Source organism: Pimephales promelas, chromosome 8, assembly GCF_988280905.1.
Source record: "Pimephales promelas chromosome 8, fPimPro1.hap1.1, whole genome shotgun sequence".
Lineage (NCBI taxonomy): Eukaryota > Metazoa > Chordata > Actinopteri > Cypriniformes > Leuciscidae > Pimephales > Pimephales promelas.
The window spans coordinates 33,133,060-33,159,469 of NC_142776.1; the positions used below are offsets into that span (position 1 = coordinate 33,133,060).

Below are 26,410 nucleotides of genomic sequence, written 5' to 3' on the forward strand. Positions count from 1 at the left end.
GCAAAGCAGAAACTGGATTATCAGCGCAACACACTCCACCTCAGGTTACTTAAGAAGACAGACCCTGTAATTGTATGTATTGTATATTGCAATAATAACACAATAATAGAACATGCTGTAAAAAACACTTTTTTAATGGAATGAATATAAAAGTAACCTTTTTTTAAGCTGCAAATCTTAGTCTTTGAGCACTCTTATTATTATTATCATTATGAATAATAAAAAGGAATGAGCCTTTCAATTTCATAAGAGTTGTTGATTAATTTAATTTGATCTTAAGTGTAAGTAAATAAGTCTTGCGGTGTAAATGCAGCCTAGATGACCTTGAAAATCAGCCCAGAATGAAAAATCCTGGTTTAATCAAGCTGTCAGAAACTTTACAGTTTTGCAAACGTTTGATGTCTTTATCTGGTTTCTGGGACAGTTGTTGCAAACACACTAGCACATTCGCGGATGGCTAATAGGCTGTTATGTCAACCTGTCACGAAAGTCTCTCTGAGTTATTGCTGTTGCTCTTGTTGTCATGGCGACGGAGATGGGACGGTCACTTGTGGAGAGCCCCATCTGTTCCACCGACCCCCATCCAGACAGATCATAAGAGCTGATTACACATCAGTTTTTCTCTCTTTTAATGCTGAAATGATGAAGATCAGAAATGGCAGGAGAAGACCTGGTCTACCATCAGCACAGATGTGCCATGATGACACGAGCACTCAAGGGTCAAACCCACTCGAAGGGCACAGCGAATGCCAGCTGCGGCCCGCCGGGCTGAGGGATCAGAGGGCATGAAGACTGGCACAAACTACAGCTGGCACATTGTTTTGGGGCATCTCATGACAGACTGATTTTTTTTTTTTTTCAAGTTGTTGTGTCTTTTTAACAATTTAAGGTCCACTGGCACCCAGAAGGGTCTTCATACTCACAATTCCAGGGGTTTTGGGAGTTTCTGGAGGGTTGTTGGTAAAGCTTCCACTGTGGCTTGTGGAGACGGTGTGCGGTTTCTTGTTACTGAGGCCCATAGCATCCATAGATTGACTTCTATTGCGGATAACTCGCTAGAAAGAGAAAAATGATGCATATGCATCACTGCAACGCAACACTAGAGGGCACAAGAGCTGCTTACATGACAAACAGGAGAGCTAGAGAGAGTAAAGGACAGTGAAACGAAGAAAGTGGCTTTAGACTGGCATACTACATACATACATTTACTGCAGTATGTGTATACTGTGAGATATACAAGGATTTTCTGCATGGGCAGAATACCAGATGAGCTTCATTTGCCAAAATGTAGTACATGTGAGTGTGTGAACACTGTAATCCACAAAGCAATGAGCTCAATTTCACCCTGCATTTCCAGTGTGTGAGTTAATTGACTAATTTACTTATCGTAAGACGTTTTTACACAAAATTACAGCAAAACTGTTGCGTATTGCTGTTTGAAACTTTTATTTGTTCCATAATGCTTTCTGTTTCACATCCAAACGTTTGAGGTCAGTACACTTTTTTTTTTGCAAGAAATGAATACCTTTATTCATCAAGAAGGGATGAAATTATTTCAAAAGTTATAGTGAATACATTTAAAATGTTATAAAAGATTGTTTTTAAACTCTCTATTTATCAAATACTAAACAAAATTATTCCAAACAAATATTATGCAGCACAACTGTTTCCAACATTGATAATAATAAGAAATGTTAACATCCTTCAGCATACCCCCTCTCTTCAACTTAGACTGCACTCACGCCTTTTCCATTAAAGGACAATATTTGCCCCAGGGGGTGGAGATGGGTAGGTTTAGGGGTTGGTTTAGGGATCAGGGGGTGGAGATGGGTAGGTTTAGGGGTGGGTTTAGGGATCAGGGGGTGGAGCTGGGTAGGTTTAGGGGTGGGTCTAGGGATCAGGGGGTGGAGCTGGGTAGGTTTAGGGGTGGGTTTAGGGATCAGGGGGTGGAGATGGGTAGGTTTAGGGGTGGGTTTAGGGATCAGGGGGTGGAGCTGGGTAGGTTTAGGGGTGGGTTTAGGGATCAGGGGGTGGAGCTGGGTAGGTTTAGGGGTGGGTTTAGGGATCAGGGGGTGGAGCTGGGTAGGTTTAGGGGTGGGTTTAGGAACCAGGGGGTGGAGCTGGGTAGGTTTAGGGATCAGGGGGTGGAGCTGGGTAGGTTTAGGGGTGGGTCTAGGGATCAGGGGGTGGAGCTGGGTAGGTTTAGGGGTGGGTTTAGGGATCAGGGGGTGGAGCTAGGTAGGTTTAGGGGTGGGTTTAGGGATCAGGGGGTGGAGCTAGGTAGGTTTAGGGGTGGGTTTAGGGATCAGGGGGTGGAGCTGGGTAGGTTTAGGTATTTGTAAGGTGGGAGGAGTTGGATCTGGATCCGACTCCTCCTTGTGGATTTCATGTTCTGCAGTGAGAACCATCTCAAAAATCCTGCCAATGGTGTGTTTAAAATGTAGGCCAACATCACTTATAATTATCCTTTTGTTTGTTGTATGAGATCAGTATCACAATTGCAATCGTGTGGATATTTGGAAAAATTGCATTCTTGCTTGTATAATATTTTATCAAAATGAAAAAACAAGAACTCACCGTTTTTTGTATTGAAGAGGGTTTGAGTCTTAAATCGATCTCTATGCACTCTCTGTTTCTATGTTTGTTCTTCATGCTATTAAGTGCTAAAACCCCACTTTTACTTCTACATTGTTATTTTAAGGCGAGGTAGAATTAAATGGATGGCAAAATTCAGCATTTTGTTTGCGTACCCCCCTCTGTCACCCCAGAGGTGAAAGAACCACTGAGTTAGAGATTTAAATGGATTCTACCTTGAAAGACTCAAAGAAGCCACCACCTCCGCCTCCTCCATTCTCCAGTTTGTCGTCATCTCCTCCCAGTCCCATCATGGACTGGCTGTTCACATGCAGCTCCTCATATAAAGTCTCCAGCAGAGCAGAACGTGTCCTCTCCTGGACAACAAAAACATTTTTAATGTAGAATGCATGCTGATGCTCCCACACAAACAAACATTTATGCCCTTCTCACCTCCAGCTTGGCAAACTTCTCTGCTTTATAGCAGTAATATTCAGCATTGATCAGTTTGGTCAAAAGGAACTCATGAAACTCCGGACTCTAAACAAAACACAATTAACAGTGAACAAATTAGATTATCAAATTATATATCAATTCAGTTATTTATTAATTCACCAATTCATATCGTTTACAATTAAGCTAGCAATCTATATTTGCAGAAGAATTGTTTACATTGATTCCATTACTAATTCAATTTATTACTCGTCACCAAGGCTTTATTACTACATTTTTTTAAGGCTTTTTCATAATTAAACAGTAAGACGTTCCAGTAGTCATATCCAGACATGAAAATTTAAATTTTCCACATTTTCTGTGCTAATTTTAATGGGAATTTTTATGAATGCTGGCTGAAGATATGCACCTTTTTAAAGACAGCTGGGTCTGGGAGGGCAGGACCAAAGAAAGGCACATCATCTCTCGCCGTCACGGATACCTACAATAACATAAAAGAAATTATATAAGATATTAGGAAAGCTTTCAAACTGATCTTTAATTCTGTATACACAATAAGCTATAAGTGACTAATATATTACATTGGGAATCATCATCACATATTCATTTGAACAAAAATCCTGAATCAAAACAATCACTCCAAGTATGTGAGGAATTCCTATAACAAAGAAATGATTTATTCGGTAATATCCATGGCCCAAGCTTCAGTTTGAATGAGTCAAACATGATTAATGAGTGAATTACCTTATAGAGGACGTTATCAGTGCAGGCGTTCTCCACTTGCACCACTATGTAAGCGTGAAGGAAGTTTGATGCAATCATATCTGGTACAAATGGTGTATTTTCTTCTTGGAATACAATTGCCACAATGTCATTTCCTATATGCCTCTTCCTCTGGAGCTGAAATCAAGCCAACAAAACTGTGAAGTAATAAGAGGAAGCTGCCCGTAAGGTCTTTACAGACAATTTTAGATTCATTAAACTAAAACAAAAGTTTTATGTGAATTTTTCCATTCGCTTGAAAAAAAATAGTTATATGAATCTTTCCATTCGCTTGAAAAAAAAAAATAGTTTGTGGTCTTGAACAGAATTACTGTTTTAGCATTTTGTGAGGTATATTATAATATTTTCACGCAAATTAAACACACTCCCTTGTTGAATTAGAAGTTTACTTTTAATTTTGCATCAAACATTTTGAACCAAAACTATTTTTTTGTTTAAAACATTTTGGGCCAGTCAGAGCCTGAATTAAAAAGTAAAAGTCATATGCAACAAAAGGGAGTGTGTCTAAAAAAATATATATATAAAATATAAAAAATATAGAAAAATGTTTTCTGGGATTAATCATACTGTTAATTCACATGAACATAATGTTTATTTAGTTATGAGTAGTCTTTATGAGTGTCTTCACTTATTGTGGATGAAAATTTGCTAGTAAAAAAATTATATAAAAAATAATAGTCGGCCATTAGTTTTATCTAACAATGTCATTTTCCCTAACCAGATACTAGATTAAAATTCTTGATAAATTAAACATTAAAACAAATGGAAAATCTCACAAGTAAAATGCATAAAGTAGATGATTTTGCATGTTGTGTTATTAGCATATTATTTGTTGCACTAAAGTTTTTCGTTTGATTTTAGGGTGAAGTATGACCTGGTGTGTTCTTGATGTTTTTGATATGCTTTGTGAGCTTCGCCCTTATACTGACTTATTATTTCCCAAATTTCCCACAAAATAACAATATTGGATCAAAATATTACACATATCGCAGACTGATTTGTGTTTTATTACACCAATGATGTCAAAGCCCTGAATTTCAGAACAATAATTACATTTATACTTGATTTAACATGCGACAAAAGAGTAATAGCATTCTGCAGGGTGTCAATTTTATCTCCCATAAACCTTCAAATGTTTATCCGATTAGCTTTCCACTGCTCACTCGCTCTCTTCACAGCTGGCTCATAAATACTTATTAGAGAGCACTGTCATAACAGAAAAATGGTTCACAGACATTCACAAGTTCAAAAGAAAACTGATTGTCTTTATCATCAAAGTGTTCAGGAAATTAATAAGACATACAGAAGCATGTTTACAGCCCTGTGCCAAACATCATAGTCAAAACGATGTTTTCAGATAGAAACAAACCATTTTAAGGCAAAAACTAATTTGTCGCTGCCAGTCAGGAGGCCATTACCATATCACTATACAGTAGCTCTCATATAACATCATATCTGGTACAATAGCGATTAAAAAGCAGCAGGTGATGAGTCTGTACCCATATGTTATCTCTGGCCTCTGAGGTACCATACTGAATAGGGTATGTTTTAGTGCCCAGCATTGTAAAAGGGCAGTCTGTGCTGAAACCCCTAGGTGATGTTCTCCCTGAGCGAAGCAAAACATGCATGACAACAGATGGCTTTCCAGGATCAGTCTTTTGCACTGTGTGGTTTGTTTGCTAATTAACAGAGCATTCTGTTGGTCGGTGTATTTGGCCAGCAGAGGGAAAGCATCTCTAGGGGGTGCAACTGGTTACCCAAAACTAACACTAACTGTGACATAAAACAATATTCCAGAATGTTACTGGTTTGTCATAAAGGTGCTTATGTATTTATCCATATTTACCCACCTTCTAAGGGTGATCACAGGTTTATTTGTTTAAAGGGGACATGGCGTTTTACTTTTTTTTTTTTTTTTATATATTCACGTTAAAAACAATTCTATATGCGGGAATACTTTGTCTTACCTGCTGGGGATCACCTTCGGTGTATGGTAGCTTTGTGGACACGTGGAACATTATCTCTTTATTGTGGAAGTTGTGGTAGACTGACTCGGTTCCTGTCTGGCCATGTGTAACATCCAGGCCACCTCGAAAGCTGCATTAAGAGAGAAGACCAAATATTTATTAAGATTAATAAATTTTTTTAAACTCAAATATGCCAGATGTTGTGATACAAACAATGCTTTTTTGGTCCTGTGACAACATTCAAATCAATCACAGCTGTTATTCAAAATTTAGTCCTGACCTAGGCCTGAAATCAAAGAAAATCTATTATGTAATAAGTATAACTGAACAACTCTCCACCTAACCCTAAAATTGGTCAATACAAATGTTGTTCCAGGAGCAAGTCCTAGTTGGGTAAACCATGTACTGTTTGTCTATATACCCTTTAAAATCATGAAGTTCAATCTTCTCTCCCAAGAACTCCAGAAACTCAACAAAAGCTGGACTTTCCTCATTGTTTCCAAATAGCTCCTCTTCTGTTGTCTGTAGAAGAGAGAATGTATTTGGGCCACAAGTTTCACAATTTATATAAATTAAGCATGGTGCAAATCAGGAACATAAAAACAATGAAAGGTGATCTGACCTGTGCAAATTTCTGATATATGACTCCAAACTTGAAGTTGTTATTGATGACATGCTCATCAAAGCTCACAATGAGTCTGGATGCCTTGAAACGGGTTACAAATGAGGGTGTGTGTATGAATATTGGAAGGTTTTTATCTTTTTTATTTTTTTTTGGTGTGTCTGTTCTAGCTTACCTTTGGGTATAAGACGGGATAAAATCTGTCCACGTTCACCTCTTCACAGACAAGCTTGGGAATAAATAAATAATAAAATAAATGAAAATAGTGATTTATCTCAATTACATATCTCTAATCAAATTATTTTATCTAATTACGAATGTTGTCAACTTAATTGACAACAAAAAGTGATGCAAATAGACAAGTGTATGTTCTCATTGAGATAAAATAAATTAACATAAAAATCACCTCGTAACATCTCATTTGCATTGAATATTAGCATGTGGAATTAATTAATTTAAATGTATAATTACAAAAAAAATCATTATAAATATAGAAAATTAATAAATACATCTGCATGCCATGTAATTATTTTAAATAAATAAATTCAACAAAAAATAATTATTCTTCTCTTCTCAAGCTACCTTCGCCATCTGGACAACATTAGGGAACTCGGTCAGACAAGAAATAGGGATCACATCATGGTAGGTTTTAAACTTCGACCTAGAATTAATAGACGAGAATAGATTATAAGATTCACAGTATCCATTACAAACTATTCAAAGTAAGATTCTAACAAAAACTAGCATCAGCCTCAATTGTCCTGTATTAAAGTCACTTTGGATAAAAGCACAAACATATAAATGTGATGATAAAAAGGTTATATTTAGCATGCAGGAAGGCTAAGACAAACAGACAGAGAGATGAATGGTAGTTCATTCAAAAAGTATAGCCATGTGAATCACTCCAGCATTCACAGGTGCCCTTGTCAATTATTTTATAGCCAGCACGTAACATTCAAAGAGTCCCTGAAGAGCTCCCTTCATAAAAAAGAGAAGCTTTTTAGATCAGCTTCTTTCTGACATGAACACGGCCAGGGCTATTGTTCCCATCCCATCCCCATCATTAAAGGGCCTCAAGACAGGCTGTGGGTTATATAAGAATAGATGTGCCCTTGTGTTCCTGCTGCATATTTAGAGCACTCAAGTCAGACCGGCTTCGGGAGAATATAACAGAGGACAGTGGATGTGAATGTTTCTGGAACCGGGGTGTGAACCATTCAGATCTGAATTGAGAATTGAGAGTAGCAAAAAGGATGCAGAATTGTAAATCGAATGTAAGGAAGTAGCATTAATAGGAAATGAAAGATTCTTCTGAGAAACGGAGATGCAGATTTTGTGGCTTTTGTGTCCTTTCACCATGCAGTACACCAAAAGGTATTTTAGAAGAAAATAATCTATGAAAAAAGTATTAATGAACCATAACTGAGAATTTTCATCTGGGAAGAGTCGAGTGTGTGTGTGTGTGTGTGTGTGTTTGAAGTACCTAAACAACAGTCGAAGGTGCTCCTGGTCTCCAATCACATCATACTTCACAGAGAAGACCAAGTGTCCCAGGGCGCTGTCCACGGAGTAATAATTAAAGTGTTCCTGTGGGAAGAGGAATAAACAGACATAAACTCTCAGAAAGACTCTTTACTTCACAGATTGCTAAGCTCTGTCCCTAATATTAGACAGCAAGCTCAAAGAGTATTATCACTGCAGAGGGAAATGACAATAACGGCAATAAAGGACAGAACAACCAACTCAAACACTCCTGTTTACATTAGAATCCTCCATTCATTTATTCATTGGTGAGAAAACAGTCCTGACTTAATTTTGGGATTGACTCCAGAATGTTTTTTTTTCATTTATTTTTTATAACCTGGCATATTTCAATATTTGTAAGTACTTAGTAATTAAGTAATTAAGTGGGTGGGTGGGTGCGTGGATGGGTGGATGGATGGATGGGTAAGTGGATGGATGGAAGGATGGATGGATGGGTAAGTGGGTAAGTCGATGGATGAATAAGTGGGTAAATGGATGGATGGATGGATAAGTGGGTAAGTGGATGGATGGATGGATGGGTAAGTGGGTGAGTGAATGGATGGATGAATGGATGGATAAGTGGGTAAGAGGATGGATGGATGGATGGATGGATGGATAAGTGGGTAAGTGGATGAATGGATGGGTGCCATTGGGTGGATGTATGGATGGGTAAGTGGGTGGATGGATGGATGGATGGATGGATGGATGGGTGGGTGGGTGGATGGATAAGTGGGTAAGTGGATGGATAGATAAGTGGGTAAGTGGATGGATAGGAAAGTGGGTAAATGGATGGATGGGTAAGTGGGTAAGTGGATGGATGGATGGATGGATGGATGGATTGATTGATTGATAGATAGATAGATCTAACTAACGGACAAGACAGACAGACAGACCGATCTAACCTTGCCCAGGAAGTGTTTCCTGTAGATCTTGGCTATGCTGTTGGTCTCGAGTTTATCCTGTGATGCTGGGCAAGGGGGCGGTTCCTCTGGAGAGGAGGAGGAGCCTAAATCATGATTGGTCCCTTCAATCCAGTAACCCCCAAACTGGGGCAGCAGAATCAGTGGTAAAGAACCAGTACGCCCCAATACCTGCCAACCCATAAAAACATATTTAACAACCAGTGCAACAAGAAAACACATTCATATTTACACATAAAAAAAAAAAAAAAAAGTTTGCAACCTCATGGACGCTGGGATATGGAATGTAGTCTTCCTCTGTCTGTGGAAGCAATAGAGAGATATTAAAAATTATGAGCCCCTCATTCGAGTCAATTTAAGGTGCAGATTAAAGAAATATAAAAGGTACATGAAGAGTAAAAGCCCTTAAACGCAGAGCTCCAGTCTGGACCTGCGGAGACTCACGATTCCAAACAAACCCTGAACCATATACAACATTCACAAAGCATGAGGTGAGCGCATCTGATCACATGTTCTGCTGTTATGCTGCCACATGTGGCCTTAAAAGCATGGAAAAATAAAAATACATCTCTATATTTATGTAAAGATTTTCAGGGAATTTATTAGAGCTGTCAAACGATTAATCGCGATTAATCGCACCCCAAATAAAAGTTGGTGTTTACAAAATATATAATTATTTTATATATATATATATAATACACACACATGCTTATATATATATTTAAGAATTTTTTTCATGTATATACTTATATAGATTTATAAATAACTTATATTATATATAAATATAAATATTTGATATATAAATAATATTTTGTTCTTAAATATACACGCATGTGTGTATTTATATATATACAAAATAATTATACACAGTGCACCCACATATATTATGTAAACACAAACTTTTATTTTGGATGCGATTAATCGCGATTAATCGTTTGACAGCCCAAGAATTTATATTTTGAGTTTAATATGTGATTCACCTTTTTAACTCATAAAAGTATAAAGCATTACATTACAAGTAAGTTTGTGTACAAGTGCTCAAAATAAGCCAATGGTGCAAGAACAAAAAAAAAAGTAAATATAATTTAAAAAGAAAACAAATTTATTTTTTTTTATGTTTGACTCAATGTCGCATTTTTTAAAACAGACATTGATCTGCTGCTTGTCAAAAGTTGAACTATTTTTAACCCATCAAGGCAGCATCTTAAAAAGATGCAATGCTTATGGCACAAGATGCTGAAAAACATTGCCAAAAGGTATATTAATAGGCAGCATAATTATCCTACTTTTGGAACAGCCTTTATGTCAGACATGGCCCTGGGATGCATTCAAATATCAACATTTTAAGGCAACGGAGAATTTCTGAACTATAAAGCTATGAGACCGAGTGTTAATGCGAAAACATCTGTCTGGAATAAAAGCAACATTGTGTTTTTCTGTGTGCATGTGATAAACAAAACGCTGATGGCAGGGATGGTCCTTGATGGCTATAACACTTGATGTGTGTTTATGTGGCTCTAAATATACACACTTACTTTTAGAGGAGGTGGAAGAGAGCACCTCTGCTCCTCCATTCTACTGCTCTGTGTTTTTAAAAAGGGAGAGAATATTTAGTGCATACAGTACATTTTAAAACATGCATCAAAATTCACATACTTTAATAGAATGGTAAATATCAGAAATTAGAATTCATCATTTGAAATGAATAACTTGAAATAATGTACATATTTGAGAATTCTCAGAAAATTGAAAACATGGTAAATATACACAATCATTTTTTATAGATAGGCTAATTAGGCCTGAAATATATTCTACGCAATAACCTATTCTAATCTATTCAAGTTATTAAGCCATATAGACACTGGCATTAAAGCTGTTCTTGTTATAAGTGTATAAATAACATCATGTTATTTTTTTCTTTATGGACAGTACAGTTATCATTCATTTTGATATTTTTTTTAAAAAGTAAGAATTTTTAATTATAGTTAAAGTTCAGAATAGGGCTGTCAAACGTTTAATCGCATCTAAAATAAAAGTTTGTGTTTACATTATTTTAATTATTTTATTTTTTTAAATTATTTATATATATATATATATATATATATATATACACACACATGCATGTATATTTAAGAAAAAAATATGATGTACAGTATATATAAAATATTTATATATAATATAATTATATATAAATCTATATACAGTATATACATGAAAATATTTCTTAAATATATACAAGAATATGCATGTCTATATATATTTATATATATATATATATATACAAAATAATTATACACATATACACAGTGCACCCACATATATTACGTAAACACAAACTTTTATTTTGAATGCGATTAATCGTTTGACAGCCCTAGTTCAGAAGCATTGGAACATCAAAAATTGCCATGGTTCAACAAACCTATACATGCGTAGAGTATATTTCTAGCCCAACACATCATCATTTCAACAGTTGAATGACAGAATAATGCAAGTTTAAATGATAAAGTGGATATGGATTGAGTAGTGGCGTATTGAAAGAGAACCTCAGAAGAATGCAGATGACAGTATAATAAAGCAAAGACAAGGAAGGTGTCACAAAGTTAGAAGGTCATAAAAAGCGAGAGATCCGCAAGAAAAGCAATAAACACAAAACTGGATGAAAATGTCCACTTCTCACCTGCATCCGCTCTATCATTGCAAATATATCTGATGTCTGAGAATCAGGAGGAGAGAGAGAGGAGGATGAACACAATGATAAAGAGTGAGATCTGACAGTCTGCGAGTCCACTTGACATGATAACTCTCGGCTCTCACCGAGAGGGACAGTGTAATGGACGGAGCTCCCTCCTATACTTTGATCCAAAGATCAACAGGGCATCAATCTAGCCTTTCTCCCTATCATACGGTTGATCTCAATGAGAGATGAAGACTGTGACACAGCGTAATTTAACACGGGAACAGAGCAGCTGTGCGTTTGAAGGATACGACCTGTCTAGCTACAGCTGCAGTGTCATATCATTGAGCACACAGCTCAGAGTAAACCAGCATAAGAAGCCAACATAAATTAAAGAGGAACGCTGTTTGGAATTCCCTGCCTCATTATTAGCATCACCATTACTAATGCTCATACTTAGGGTTAGAATTTGAACACATTTCTAAATCTAAATATTAAACGCAACTCATCCTGCAAGTGATTGGATTTACAATTTTCGGTGATAGGTGAAAAAAAGGTAAGTATAACCACCTAGCAACACTCAAAACACCCTGCAATCATCTAGTAATCATCTCACAGGCAAACACTACTGAAAAGATTTTAAAAATCTAGTTCGTCAGAATGCAGTAGCATTTTTAATGTTTAAATCTGATAACTCAGATAAATACTTGCCAGTGATTGATTTTTATCAACAAGAAAACGCGTTGTTCAGATTACCTTAAATGACTTTAATGTAACAACATGCTGTATTGAAACTGGAACTGTTTCTCTCTGACTTGCAGATTCATCAAAAACAAGTGCACACCCACACACACGCACACATTTAAGGTGATTTACAATTTATATTGTTTTTATATTAAGCTATAACTGGTTTCTTCAACTGGATACTTATGCCACATTATGGCACAATTACGCCAAAATGTCCGGTTTGTCGAGTATCCTCATAAGAGCAGTCTTTAATGAACATAAAGAGTTGTAAAAAATACGGAAAACATAGACGCACAGGAAATTATGACATTTATTACGGGTTTATGTGAGGATTTTTTTAAGCCTAATAAATGTTTTTTTTTTTTTTTTTAAATAATAGCTTTCAATTACACTGTAATGTTGAATGGCTATAATTAATGGTTAAAATTGGGAGAAAAAATCATTTTCATTGAGACATCAGCTGTATTAGTATCAGTGATAAGTATAACTTTATAATGTTTAATAGATGTTAATAAAAACACTTAAAAGTTTGTTTTAATCTTAAAAGCACAAACACTTAAAAGTTTGTGTTATGTGTTTTAATCATGATTAATCAGAGAAAAAAAAATGTATCGATTGACAGCACATTATACATAATACATATGCTTTAGTTAGTTTTAATAAAACCCTAAAAGTGCCTGAACACCCAGTTAAACTATCTTTACTTTTTATAACCCAACACTTCTTTAAGTTTGAATAAAGGCATTAATTAGTCCGCTTGTTTAATAAACTGTTGGGTGATCCCATAATATAGGTTTTCTTTATCCCTATGGAAGTATTTACAGATAATGCACACTTGACTAATTAAAATGCTTAAGATAATTTCACACACAGTTATGAATCAACGAATTGGACACAGCAGTGAATTTTTCATTGCTCAACATACAGTATAGTGTGAGAACTCTTTCTTAACAAAGACATCCTATAACATTATTTCATCACCATCTCGCACAGTACACTCTGTACAGATCCCATGCAAACATCTATGAATGAGAAACCCTTATCAGATGCAGAACAATACAATACTATTTAAAATCAAAATACAAATCTACAACAATCTTTTCATTTTGTACTGGATCACAATCAAGAGGACATCTAGATTGTCCGTTTCATGACGATTTCTCCCCTTAATGGGAAAGAAAATTGCTTGTGAATTCAACAATAATATATTATTTAAATTGTGAAGCATTTCTACATAATGATACTATCTGTTAAACTGTGTCTAGACAGCATGATTCTCATTTAATTACTGAATTGCAGAATAAGAGGAAAAATCATTTAAAAACGAAATTAAAAGTAAAACATCAGCACACATTCCAGTAAACAGAAACACAATCACACATTCCACTATTATGTCTACACACACTAACCCTTGGTCTTCTTATATAAGCACACAGATTTATACAAACTCCCACATTTCACTATGATTGATTATTTTCTCACGCGTTTCTAAAGTCTACTTACATCACTGAAGCGCCTGCGGTGGTGCATGGCAGCGAGTGCTGGACTACGAAACCTGTACATACTCTTAGCCATGATGAAGTCAGTTAAATCAGCCGAACCCTTTAGAGACACACAACTGTGACCTGCAACGAAACACTCTTTCTCTCAATCTTCAGATGTTCTGCTCATGAGAAAAGCAGCGGCAAAGGCAAGAAAAAGACTGACAGCTTCCTCAATCTGCAGCAACTTCCCGTATTTCAGTCAAGTGTGCCATACGAAAGTCGTATTGAAGGAAATCACTGGTTACTGACATGTGGATGTGTGTGTGTGTGTGTGTGTGTGTGTGTGTGTGGCTATGGGTACAGAAGCGTCATGTACATTCAAACCACACATACCCCCTCAGATTTACTAACCAAAGAACATATTCAATTCAATTGCAATTCAATTGTTAGTCCAAATTGCTGACAGAATTCACCATTAATCAAAATGCCAAACCCCTCTTTTGAAAACTTTGAAGGTTCGCATGATTTCTAAAGCGAGTCTGTGAAAACTCTTGACTTTTGGATGACTTCAAGAGGTTAGTGCAATAGCGGAAACAGGTGAGGTAATGCATATTTGACTGCAATGCATCTGCTGTAATACGCAAGCCATTCTTAATTTCCCAAATATCTAATATATTAATGCAAATATGCCCCCTTCCATAACAGTGTCTGTCAGAAATACTGATAAAATCAGACTAAAAATGGTATATCATAATGATGACATAATATCAGAGTTCATGAGAGATAATATGATTCCCTTTTTCACAGTTGCACAACTATAATGCATTTTCCCACACAGTGTTGTACAACAGCATGAAAGGCAGGCGGTTTAAAAACATTAATGTGAATGATGTGCAACCAAGCTCGTTCAAAATGAACTACTGCGTTGTCTATCTTTCACATTCAAGAGGAACATGGTGTTGTTGTGGTCAAGTCTGAATGCTAATATTGCTATTAGGGAATGTAACATATCATCCAAAACCTCTGATTCTAGGATCATCCCTGCCAGGATGATTCCCAGGGTCCAGGTGTTTACAAATGTCTGGGAAAGCCAGAATGTCATTCCTATGAGATAGGTTTCTAAACTATGTCTGATCCCAGAGGAGAAAAACATTATTTCTCAGAGTTTTCAGGTCTATTTTCACATTAGTATCAACTAGTCTCAGATGTTTCACCTAAAATGAAGTAGGACAAACGCAAATAGACAGGACAAACTGTAAGAGTACAGAGCTGTATAATTCATGTGAACAGCATAGACAACAAGAAATCATTTCAAAATCTCAGAAATCTTGGCGAGATCATTTTTGAGATCTCTTCTGAAACTCTAGAGGTGTTTACTAAAATTACAAGCATATTTGTCTAAAGAGAAAAATCTTAGAAGCAGGACACTTAAAGGAGTCGTTCACTTTAAAAAAAACTTTTGCTGATAATTTATTCACCCCCATGTCATCCAAGATATCCATGTCATTCTTTCTTCAGTCGAAAAGAAATTAAGGTTTTTGATGAAAACATTCCAGGATTTTTCTCCATATAATGGACTTCAATGGGAACCAAACGGTTCAAGGTCCAAAAGACAGTTTTAGAGCAAACTGCAAACTGTTGAAAGGGCTTTAAACGATTCCAGACGATGAATAAGGGTCTTATCAAGCGAAACGATTGCTCATTTTAAAAAATAAATAACAAAGTTTAAGTTTTATAAGCTCAAATGGTCGCCTTGCTCTGTTCTGATGCGCGTTCGTGACTCTCCTGTTTGAACTTGTTCATCAAAATGAACGAATCTTTTTTTCGTGTCATTTGGTTCATTCATTGTCTAACTTGTTTTTGGAAAAAAGCACCCCTGTTATGCTAGATTTTGGTGCACTGCATTCAGATTGCACTCGGTAAATTTAGTACTACGACTTTTTTCTAAAGTTTTTTTTAATCAAATATTTATATTTTGTTATTTCAATTAATAAAAAATTATTTTTAATAGTTTTAGTTAACAACAAGACTGGTGAGGCAGGTGTTTTTTGAGGCATATTATGAGGCATCATATAGACCTTATTCAGAGCAGCGCCATGACAGGTATGAAAGTGAGGCTGTGAGGGATAGACTTACCGTGTTTCCAATGGCATCCGCTGTAAAAAGCTGAATAAAGCGTCTAGATTACTTACAATTTTCCACAGCTTACATTGTCGGGAGTTTTTTGTCAACTGACATTTCTTGGAAAGATATTTTTCCAGTGTTTCATGAGCAGAACAATCCGAAAACACATTAAATAACAGTACAGCCCATTGAAGAGATGCAAGTCTATCCCTCACAGCCTCACTTTCATTCTCATTAAAAATCAAAGATGGCGCTGCCGTGAATAAGGCGTATTAGTCATGAATGCCATGTGATGAATTACACTGCAGGACAATGATACATATTTGTACAATATATATATGGAAATATGTGTACACAATGATATACATATTTCCACTCCATTTATCAGTGTCCATCTTGAACCTTGACATAAAAGGCAGTAGACAGGGAAAAAATGAGTCCATTTAATGCTTTTATGAGCATATAAACAAATATAATGAAACATTTGCCATTTAAAAATAAATCTCCATTTGTTCTCAAATGGAACAACTGAGATATTAAAAAGAACCCATTTACAATGTGTTTTATGTGATACCTGTACCAAATCAGCAGAGCTTGTGTACAACAAAAGCTTACTTTTGCATTATACAATATTGCTTACTATTAATATTCGGGGAATACAACAAAACCATAATGCAAAGTCCATAATCTACAGGCAATAAACACTGAATTAAAAAAATGCATCGGTAACTTGTTTACAATCCAATTTCACTTGTATCGTGCAGAAACTAAATTCACAGCATTTATAAGCCCGGTGTGGCTCTACAGAGACGCTGAACTGATTGAGACACTTGGTGCAATACATAAATGCTTAACTACACAATCTAGAGCTATAATCTTATTCTACTGCTCAAAATACCACCGGGACGCTAATCATTCTAGGACATCCCTAAACACGGACACTTCAGTCCTCCTGGTTCCCAGAAGCCCTTGTGCTAATGGCTCTCAGAGCTGCTCTGAGACACAGATGGGTTCAATTAAAAAGCACTTGGGTGTTAAATTAAGGAAATAGGTCTCCCAGGAGAAGAGCAAGCATTGGAGAAACAATGGCTCATCTTCAACAAATAAAACTAGCTAACGTCTTATTCAACAACTGATATTAACAGCCAAGTTAGCCCAGAAGACAAGCTCAGAGGCAAGAGATGCTGAGCCTCCTGCATCCTGCAAATGTATTTAGCCTCCCTGGAAAGTCCAATAATGAACCGCCACCAGTTCAGCTCACACTAAAAGGTGCCACTGCTATTGAAGTGCTTTAATTTGTGGTTCATCAGGAGATCTTGATGCCTAAAGGAGCTCAGATTTTATTTCGGATCACATTAGCATTCAGTTCCTCAAAGTATAATTTCTAAAGTTAAAATTGGATGTTGGTCCTTGAGGGGGAAATTGAGCGCCAGCGCAAAATTTTCTGGTTACACACTTCACATGCTAAACATGAATTACTAAAGGGTAATTTCTATGGAGGATTAGGATTAGGAGTGCTGCCTAAAAATACAATGAAGGAATCAATTATGAATTCATAAAATAATAAATGAATATGCTTGTCTCTATCTATTTGCCAATCAAGCAAATGGAGGTATGCCTCCATTTCTGGAGGTACTGTATATAAACTTTTTGGGCTTGGTAAGATATTTTAATGTATTTGTAAGAAGTCTCTTCTTCTCACTAAGGCTGCATTTATTGGATCAAATATACAGTGAAAACAGCACTAGAGTGAATAATTTTCTTCAGTGTCACATGATCCTTCAGAAATCATTCAAATTTAAATCTACAACAAATATTTCTTATTATTTTATATCTTAGCAAGTTTTAAATAAAAATCTTTAGTAAACAATATAAATGTCTATCAGTTAAATGCATCCCGAGGGAGTAAAATAATTAATTTTTTTAAAGTTACTGAATAATTTGATGACTGATTTCATCCTTTTATTTTCGGTGGCACTCCAATAATCATCATTTCCATAAAAAACAGAACAATTAAAAAGATAGAAAACAGAACAATTGAAAAGCCAGTTGGATATATGCACACACGCACACAAAGAGGCAGCTTATCAATAGTTGGTTGTCAAAGGAAAAAGGAAAAGACAGTTGAACAGCAGGAAGAAATAAATGAGAGAAGGCAGTTGTTTGATATTCCTACCACTTCTTCGATTGAACCTAAGGCCATGCTGGAATATAACTGGATTAGAGGAAAGAGGAGTGAAATGTTAAAATCTGCCAAACCTTTAGAAGAGTCGGAGCAGGTGATGGCGGGAAGGACTTGACCAAACCAGGACGTTCTAACGGGTCAGATATTCGCGGGATTCGGCCATCCTGTTTCCTGTGGACAAACAAAAATCCTTAGAACTAAACCAACAACTACTCAAGGCAATCAGATCATTCGCATTTTGTCACAAGTGTTCGTCTGAAGATCCAATTAGAAATGCTCTGTATAATCGACTGAGGAATTGATTTGTTAGTAATAGTATGCAATCCCAGATGCTGAAAGAGACACAGGTGTGTATGTGAGTGAATGCAGACTGCAGTACAGTTCAATGACACACACCGCACCTCGGTTTTTGTTCCCTCCCTCCGTTGGCCTGTAATGTGACTCAAACACATTATTTCACATCACATCGGATATTCTCGGCTCACGCAGCTTTTAACAGCCGATCCTAAATCAATTAAAACTCCCCTGCCATTTGGCACACAATCTGTTCCTCCATGCCATTCTGGACACAAATACAAATGTATTTCTGAAGGTATCGGTTTTACTGCTTTGGTTTACGAGTTGATGATGATCCATCCATCATCTTTATTATTATTACATTGAATTTTGCTTGAGGTTGTCCTGCAGTTAATGGGAAAACAGGACTGCTGAGTTTGAATGAATGTGATCTAAAATACCTGGAATATATTGAAAGTATTGAAAAGCATTTAATGAGAGTTGCCCTCTGGAGGGCGACCTTCAGCGAGATATTCACAGTTGGTGTTGAATAAACCTTTAGGTGGCAAGCCCACACTGTCTGGTGTATATTGAACGCAAAATTGGCAAAACCGCCAAACTCCACTGTTATAGGCTGACTTTACACAATTCCTAGGAGTCAACGTAGACAGGTTTCTAGCATCTGCTTATGTTGCAGTGAACACCCAACAGAGACAATTTGCATACTGTTAAAAACCAAATTAAACTTGGGTCACCCTAGACTGCAGGACAAAAAGGCATTTGGGTTTGAAAGTGGCTGAGACGCATCTTGAAAGGGATGTCAGATGCCACCAACATCATGTCTAGTCACCAAAGGCGCAGCAGTGTTTTGTTAGATCTTTACCTCTTGAGGATCGCCAGGGCTGACACACTTCATTAGCCTGATGGCAGGTTATGTGCTGAAAAGCCCCTGAAGTCGTTGGGAAGTTTTGACAGCGGTACAAGCTGTTGATTTGTCAAAGGACGTCAGCCGAGCATGACTGAGATGTGACACAAGAGGCTGATACAACTCATAATGCCAGTGACATTCCCATAGAGACATTTAGAGTGGGGATTTGCATACAAGAAGAACATTACAGCAGCAGGCTCTAAAACAATTGAATCAGCATTTAATTAATCTTTCCTTTTCTGATCCATTTCACAAATGCTCACTTGAATCCTATCTGTGTGTAGCACCGACTGCTCTGTATAACCTTTCAAAGCACATTATAAAGATGAATCTGCACCTGATAGTAAATCTGCAAACCATTTCACATTTAAAGAGGTTAGCAAATCATAACAGAGTCCAGTCAACCGAATGAGGATCATGTGAAACTGTAGACTGGATTAACGGCCATAAGAATAAATTACACAAACACACACATCTTAAAATAGAAACAGCTATTTTAAATTATTACTTATATATTAATTATATATTCACAATATTACTGTATTTTTGAATGCCGCATAGGTGAACATAAGACGCTTCTATCAAAAACTTGGAAAAAATCTTCACAGTCCCAAAACTTTGAAGATAACTTGGATAAAAATAATAAAAAATGGAATAATATTCTATGTGTATTATAATTATATGAAACCTGGTAGTTTTTCCTATCTTTTCCATATCATTTTTATTCTTCTGTAGTAATATATTTTGTAAAAGTGTTAAAAAAAAATATTCTGGGGTATGAATGTGAGGATGAATGTATAAGCATGTAGAGTTTGGTCTGTAAATTATATTTCTTATTAAATAAAGAAATAAAAAAACTTAGAATGGTAAATTAAAAGTTGTGTCTGTTTAAGGTGACATTTATGTATTTGGCAGACACTTTAAATAGCATTCAAGGAATACATTATTACATTGTGTGATCTTTAAAAATCAAACCTACTGTATGAACTTAGCACACTGACAGTGCTATGCTTAACTGTATATGCACTGAGCAACAAGAATAATAATATACAAATGTTTTAAAAAGTATAATATGACCCATTTAAGACCTAAATTGGGCAAGGGTTAGGAAAGGCTCAGGAAAACCTGGAGGTAGAAAGAGTTACAGGATTTACACAGAAAATGCAAAGCAGAGCTGCTCACTGGGTCTGTCAGGTGCACCTGCAAATATAAGTGAATTTGACTGTGTTTACATGAATTAGCAATAAGCTATCTGACACTAGCCAAGAACTACAGAACAGAGTGTACATTAAGAGAAAATCATGGCTAAACATAAAAAATAGATGACCCGAAGAAAGGCTGCACTTTCTTTTCTTTTCAATTTGCAAAAATGCACAATGCACAAAGAAAACACAATCCTAAAAGTGTGATCTATGTAAAAACCACAGAAAATCACAATGAACTCTTGCATGCAAAAACTAAAGATGCCAATGATATTCCTAACAGAATATATAAAATGTTCAGATATCATAAAGCAAATATTTTCATTTTTAATTTGGTAATCAGGGACTGAGTCCTGTATTTAATGTAATTAGAAGAGTTAACAGTTCAAAAACATATTAAACACACTTAAATCTAAATCACAAGCATGTTCACTATACACACCAAAAACTGGTATTGTGTATCACTACCAAAAACAACAACATGCCCTCACTCGTCTTCATCTCAACCTGCTCCACTAACACAGTCCGACACCTCAGCTGACTCCCTCCCACTACGACCACCTGAGCTAAACACCAGCAGAAAACTGGCCAATGATGGAGTGAGAGAAAGAGAGTGGGACGCATTACTTACTTGTATGCATGTACAGATGACAAATCAGCACTGAGGAATCTGTTCTGCAGCTCCAAACTGAATGGGCAGGTGATAGACAGCGCTCTCGCTTTCCTATCGTTCCCTCCCTCCCTCTCTCTCTCTCTCGCTCTCATTCTCCCAAATCTTTCGGTTTCTTTCCCTCCCCTTTGCTTCTCTCGCCATTTCATGACTCACTCCCTCTTCTCTCTCGCCTTTTTTGGGTTATCAGCACAAAATCTATTGCTTTCAAACCATCTCTTTTTTTTACATTTTTCAATCTTTCTTTCTCATGGCAATATTTCTCGTTCCCCACCGGCATTCATTCATTCATTCCGCTGATGAAAGTGCTCCTTTCCGCTGAAAACATAGTCCAATCAAACTGACAATTGATTTACTCACGCTTCATGTCAATCCAAACCCATTAAACTGTCGTTATTCTATGGAACACAAAAGGACTGATTGGGGACTGAGGCTCACAATGATATTCAAGCATATACTTTGCTTTTCTATACTCTACAAGACGTCGTAGGACACTTACAGGACATCCGCGGGGACAGAAGAAGAAAAGTAGCGGATCCACCATTGCATCCAAAATTTGGAACAAGAACCAAAACAAAAACGATGGTTTGTTTACTGTTCTTGGAAAATCATGTTGTTTTGTATCTTTCTACACTCTTTTCGAGTGCACAATACAATACATCACCAGGGTTGCCAGATGCCAGCAAGGTTTTCCAGCCTAAAACCTCATCAAAACCCACGAGAATGCACAAAAAAACGCCCATTTATCTCGTTTAAACACATTGAAATCATTAAAAAGCTTTAAAATGACCCATTTTTCAACTCAGCGTATCGGATTTCAGAATCAATATTCAATCAAATGAACACAGAAGTACTGTAGGCTACACTAACCTCAGTCAGACTGTTCTACTATTAAGCTTACGTTACGCAAAATAATAAGCTCAACTGAGGCAATCAATGAGTCTGTTTATTGTCAAAAGTCACTTAGAACAAAAGCATTCAGTAGAATAAAAACATTGAGTGGATATAATATGGACATTTCAATCGTTTCAAATAGCATGAAACATGCATATTCAACAATAACATTACATGAAAATCATGTTGATTATAGAAAAGGGGTGTCAACCAACTCTAGGCTACACAAAAACTATTTTCATAAGCCTATGCCAAATGTAGACAAAAGACAAACTTGAGTTTGACACCTGTGATTTAGAATTAATAACTAGCTATTCCTTGGGACAGACAGTTAAACCCATTGTTGCCTGCAAAATAGATTGCAAAACCACCCAATCTGCCGTGTTGCCACCTAGTGGTCTCTTCTGTCTCAACATTCACCATGGCCAAATTTTTTGTCAATTTTTTGACAAATTATTTTCTGTGGTAACGGAACACGTCACAGATTCTGTCAATATTGTGCTTAGCTTGTTTTGAACTTAAAACATTCTGTGTGTGTGTGTGTAATTCAAGCCTCTTATGTAGTTTTAAAGGATGTTATCTGTCAAGCCTACAATTAGCCTACCCAACTACCTCAAACAGACTTGCTGCCATTCCCAAAATATTCCCACAGCTGCAGGCAAACCGAGCCGAAGGACCATATCACATGGGAACATCCTTCACTGACACCACAGAGTTCCCATCAGTCCTCAGTTCATGAAGCAGCAGTAACTGGCTGGTAAAATCTCACAAAAATGAACAATACTTTTTTTCACCAACAATATGGTTTCCCACTATACCCCAAGACTTTGTAGAACTAGGAAACACACATGACAATGTCTATGGAAAGTAAAAAATAAATCAAATTAGATCACAATCTTGATTGGTTTAAGAGCAATAAAATAAAATAAATCTTATTTGCAAGTCATCTACACAGCATTCACTCTTCACTTGTCTTGTTACATGACAGGTGGCTCAGAAAGAGCATAAATAAACAGACAGTATCTGCATTAGTTATTTATGGTACGGTGCATGCTGGGAAGTCAAATGGACCCACATCTATCAATGTTACAACCTACAGTGTCTAGTTCATTATACTTCCTCTAACAACTTTGAATTTACTTCTGGTTGAACTAATGGAAAGACATCAAGTTGAAACCGAATACTCTCTAAAATGTCTAATGAGTTACAGAGGAAATCTCAACTATATTACTGTACTCCGATTAGAAAGTTAGCTAAAACATAATTGAGGACTCCATTAGGTCTTCTGAGCTATGAAAAATCTAATTGAGAAGTAAAACTTTCCTTTACGATGACAATCACCCTATACAACTGTATCTTACCAAAGGTGGTGCACTTTAAGTAGAACAGCCTCGGAAAAGCTCAACCTTCTGTCATTCCCCTTTCTTGAGTTCCCCAACATATTTCTCAGGACAGTAGCTCCACGCAAATAGTCAACAGCAAATGGACCAGACCTCTTCTCTCTAAAGCTTTTCTGTCCACTCCACACCCAAACAGACAGAGACTCAGATCTGAGACGTCCACCTGATTGTTGAGTTCTTTGTGTATGAAGACTGTTGAAGTTTCACCCCTGGCTCTTGGAGAAGTAGAGAAGTCAAACCTGTTTTCAAAGTATTCTCTCCTTAAACGGTTCTTACTCTGCCCACAGCAGGAGGGTCCGGGGCAGGTTTCAGGTTAACAAACAAAACCAGCCTCAAGGGCTAGAATAAATGACCATGGAAATGAAACTAGGTGTTGTTTTCTTTTTGTCATGTCATGGGACGTATCTGGTCAAACTAAATCAATCAAAAATAGATTAAAGCAAGTATCTAGAGATTTGTTGGTGTCGGTCCAATGTGAAAAAGGCCCAGCAGAGGTTGTACTTCCTTTGCCAGCTGAAGAAGTTCAATCTACCACAGGTGCTGCTGACGCTACAGTCATTGAGTCTGCCCTCTGCACTTCCATAGTCTGCTTTGGCTCAGCTACAAAATCAGAAGACTACAGAGGACGGTTCGGACTCCTGAGAGTGCACCCGTACACCCCTCCCCACTCTCCATGAACTGTTCTCAGAGGAAGTGGCCTGGATGTGTGAGGTCCAGAGGGATTTTGCCTGCCCTTTTATTCACTTTGGACCCCACACATCCAGGCCACTTACTCTTTGAACTGATGCCGTCTGGCCCTGAGCACTAGGGATGTGCAAGACTAGTTAAGACTTAACGACTAGTACAGCTGCTACTAGTCGACACTGAAAACAATAGTTGAGCATGGAAGAAAATACACAAGATTTTATCCCTCAGAATAATGTTGTTTTATTGTTAATGTGAAGAACAGGGCGCGAGCCGTGGAAAGGGAGTGGCACGAGTGTTAATGAACGCCAGTGTGCGCTGCACCAGTCTGGACTCCAAGGAGCTCTGAAGGATATGAGGAGGAGTGATGACAGTGGAAGACCAGGGACATTTACGTTGCGTTTTGTCTATGTATAGGCGGCAGTCGGCTATGAAGCACCGTTTATTTTGTTTTATTTATTTTAAAACTTCCGTTTACCATTCACTGGTACCCCCTTCTTGCATGTGCCTTGAACTTTGTTACATTTAAGTATTTAAAATAGCACATCAAATAAAACACTTGGAAAAATAATCTTTTTATTTTACCTCAGATGCGTTTTCTTTTTTTTTTGGTGTGGTATTTGTCCCGCCCCCCCCTCCACTGTGATTGGATGTGATGATCACTGCACAGTGAAAATCGCTGCGCTCCCATTAAAAACAATTGGAAAAATAAGCTAGCCGTGGGAAAAAAAAGCTTAAGCTTATTCTGATTCTGAAAATATAAAGATACACACAAACACAATAATCCCATGCAAAGTTTGTTTGATTAACTAATTTATGCAAATGAATTAGCAAATTATTGGAATAATATGCACCAAATTCGGTCTACTTTGGGAACAATATCTAGATTTTTTTCTTTGTATAAATGGATTAAATGAATATTCACTGGCAAGAATCCTTCAAAACAAACTGATCTTGACACGACACGATCCAGGCTCTCGGCTGACTTTGTGTCATGGGAATTATTGCCAAAATAAATCTGACAAGAATCAGGTCTATTTTCAAATTCACATTACCAGGTTTAAACCTCCCGTCTCTCAATCACTCTCTGGCTAAAAATCTTACAACTAGCAAATGTTGTTAATCTGTATCATCAGAAGAATTCATCAACAGACTAAGGCAACAATACACTAAAACAGTCAATAAAAATACTTTGAGCTTTAAGAAAACTCAGACTGAGCTTTCAGGTAACAATGGGTGGAGACCCACATCCTATCAGTCGGTTTTCTCACCTGGCTAGTTTTACACTAAAAGCAGTCTGAATTGACATTGTAATTGTAAAATTACATTTAAGTATGAGAGTTAAAAAAACTACTTTATAATGATATTTTTGAACATGACAAACTAGGGGTGTAACGATCATGTCACGATTCGATATAAGTAACCCAATGCACAGGACAATGGTGACGGCAGAATAAAAATATCCATGATTCTGAAGCTGAAAATACAGAATTATTTTAGATGAATATGATTACACTCTGTCCATGACTAGATATATTTTAAATAATGTAGGCCACTTTTTCCAGGAAACACAAGACATCTGGCATTATCAGTACCCACAAATAAAACCCCCACTGCAGTATTATAGATTATATTCAACATTATATATAGTAGTTTAATGTAGTTTTACAGTCTGAAAACTTGATTTTTTTCCTCACACAGAAATTTTCATTTTGGGTGAATACAGACCGTCACTGTCCATGATACATACATGCATTTTTACATTGCGATATATTGTGACATGATGTATTGTTATATATATATACTATGACAGACAGACAAACAGACAGATAGATATAGAAAAATACATATTTCTATGCATTATTATATTATTTACATATACGGTAATAAATGAAATAATACATAAAATTTGCATAATTACTTTTTTCTCATCCCTGTGCAACCAGTCCTCAACAATTCCAGACTACAGGAAGAAACTGAAATGTAATCAATCTGTTCCATTGTAAACCCCACCCAACTAAAGTTCCAGTCTGCTCTCGTGCTTTCCAGACTTTAGGTAAGAGGAAATATGTTTTCCAGAGCTCCACAACACTATAGCAGAGAACACTTTTTCAATGCCACCTTAAATGTGTTTCAAAGAGCATTTTAACAATCTCTTTGTTAAAATATGACCGAAGCACATTGTGCGAAAGCACATCTTTTAGGGGTATACTTATCCTGTCAACTTAGATTACTTAAATGATGTCGCCGTGAGACATAGCATACTAACATCCCCCAAAGACCAGAGCTGTCCTCGCTA

At 36.7% G+C, this 26,410-nt stretch overlaps 1 protein-coding gene across 8 annotated transcripts in view; it reads right to left on the reverse strand.

Moving 5' to 3' along the window:
- Positions 1-26,410, reverse strand: part of rap1gapb (RAP1 GTPase activating protein b) — a 78,153-nt gene that overhangs the window by 7,460 nt on the left and 44,283 nt on the right. For 2 of the 8 annotated variants that reach the window (XM_039692805.2, XM_039692804.2), the window contains exons 1-16: positions 21,095-21,233; positions 18,132-18,228; positions 10,379-10,426; positions 9,106-9,144; positions 8,826-9,014; positions 7,883-7,986; positions 6,982-7,060; positions 6,575-6,628; positions 6,400-6,483; positions 6,199-6,299; positions 5,778-5,907; positions 3,772-3,927; positions 3,437-3,508; positions 3,028-3,114; positions 2,811-2,951; positions 924-1,055 (exon numbers count right to left, since the gene is read on the reverse strand). In XM_039692805.2, coding sequence (XP_039548739.2) covers positions 924-1,055; positions 2,811-2,951; positions 3,028-3,114; positions 3,437-3,508; positions 3,772-3,927; positions 5,778-5,907; positions 6,199-6,299; positions 6,400-6,483; positions 6,575-6,628; positions 6,982-7,060; positions 7,883-7,986; positions 8,826-9,014; positions 9,106-9,144; positions 10,379-10,426; positions 18,132-18,228; positions 21,095-21,228 — 1,647 coding nt within the window. In that variant the 5' untranslated portion in view covers positions 21,229-21,233. Of the gene's footprint in view, positions 1-923; positions 1,056-2,810; positions 2,952-3,027; positions 3,115-3,436; positions 3,509-3,771; positions 3,928-5,777; positions 5,908-6,198; positions 6,300-6,399; positions 6,484-6,574; positions 6,629-6,981; positions 7,061-7,882; positions 7,987-8,825; positions 9,015-9,105; positions 9,145-10,378; positions 10,427-11,520; positions 11,557-13,767; positions 13,952-18,131; positions 18,229-21,094; positions 21,234-23,388; positions 23,409-26,410 lie in introns of those variants that run through there. The other 6 variants (XM_039692812.2, XM_039692806.2, XM_039692811.2 and 3 more) reach the window with 5 other exon arrangements.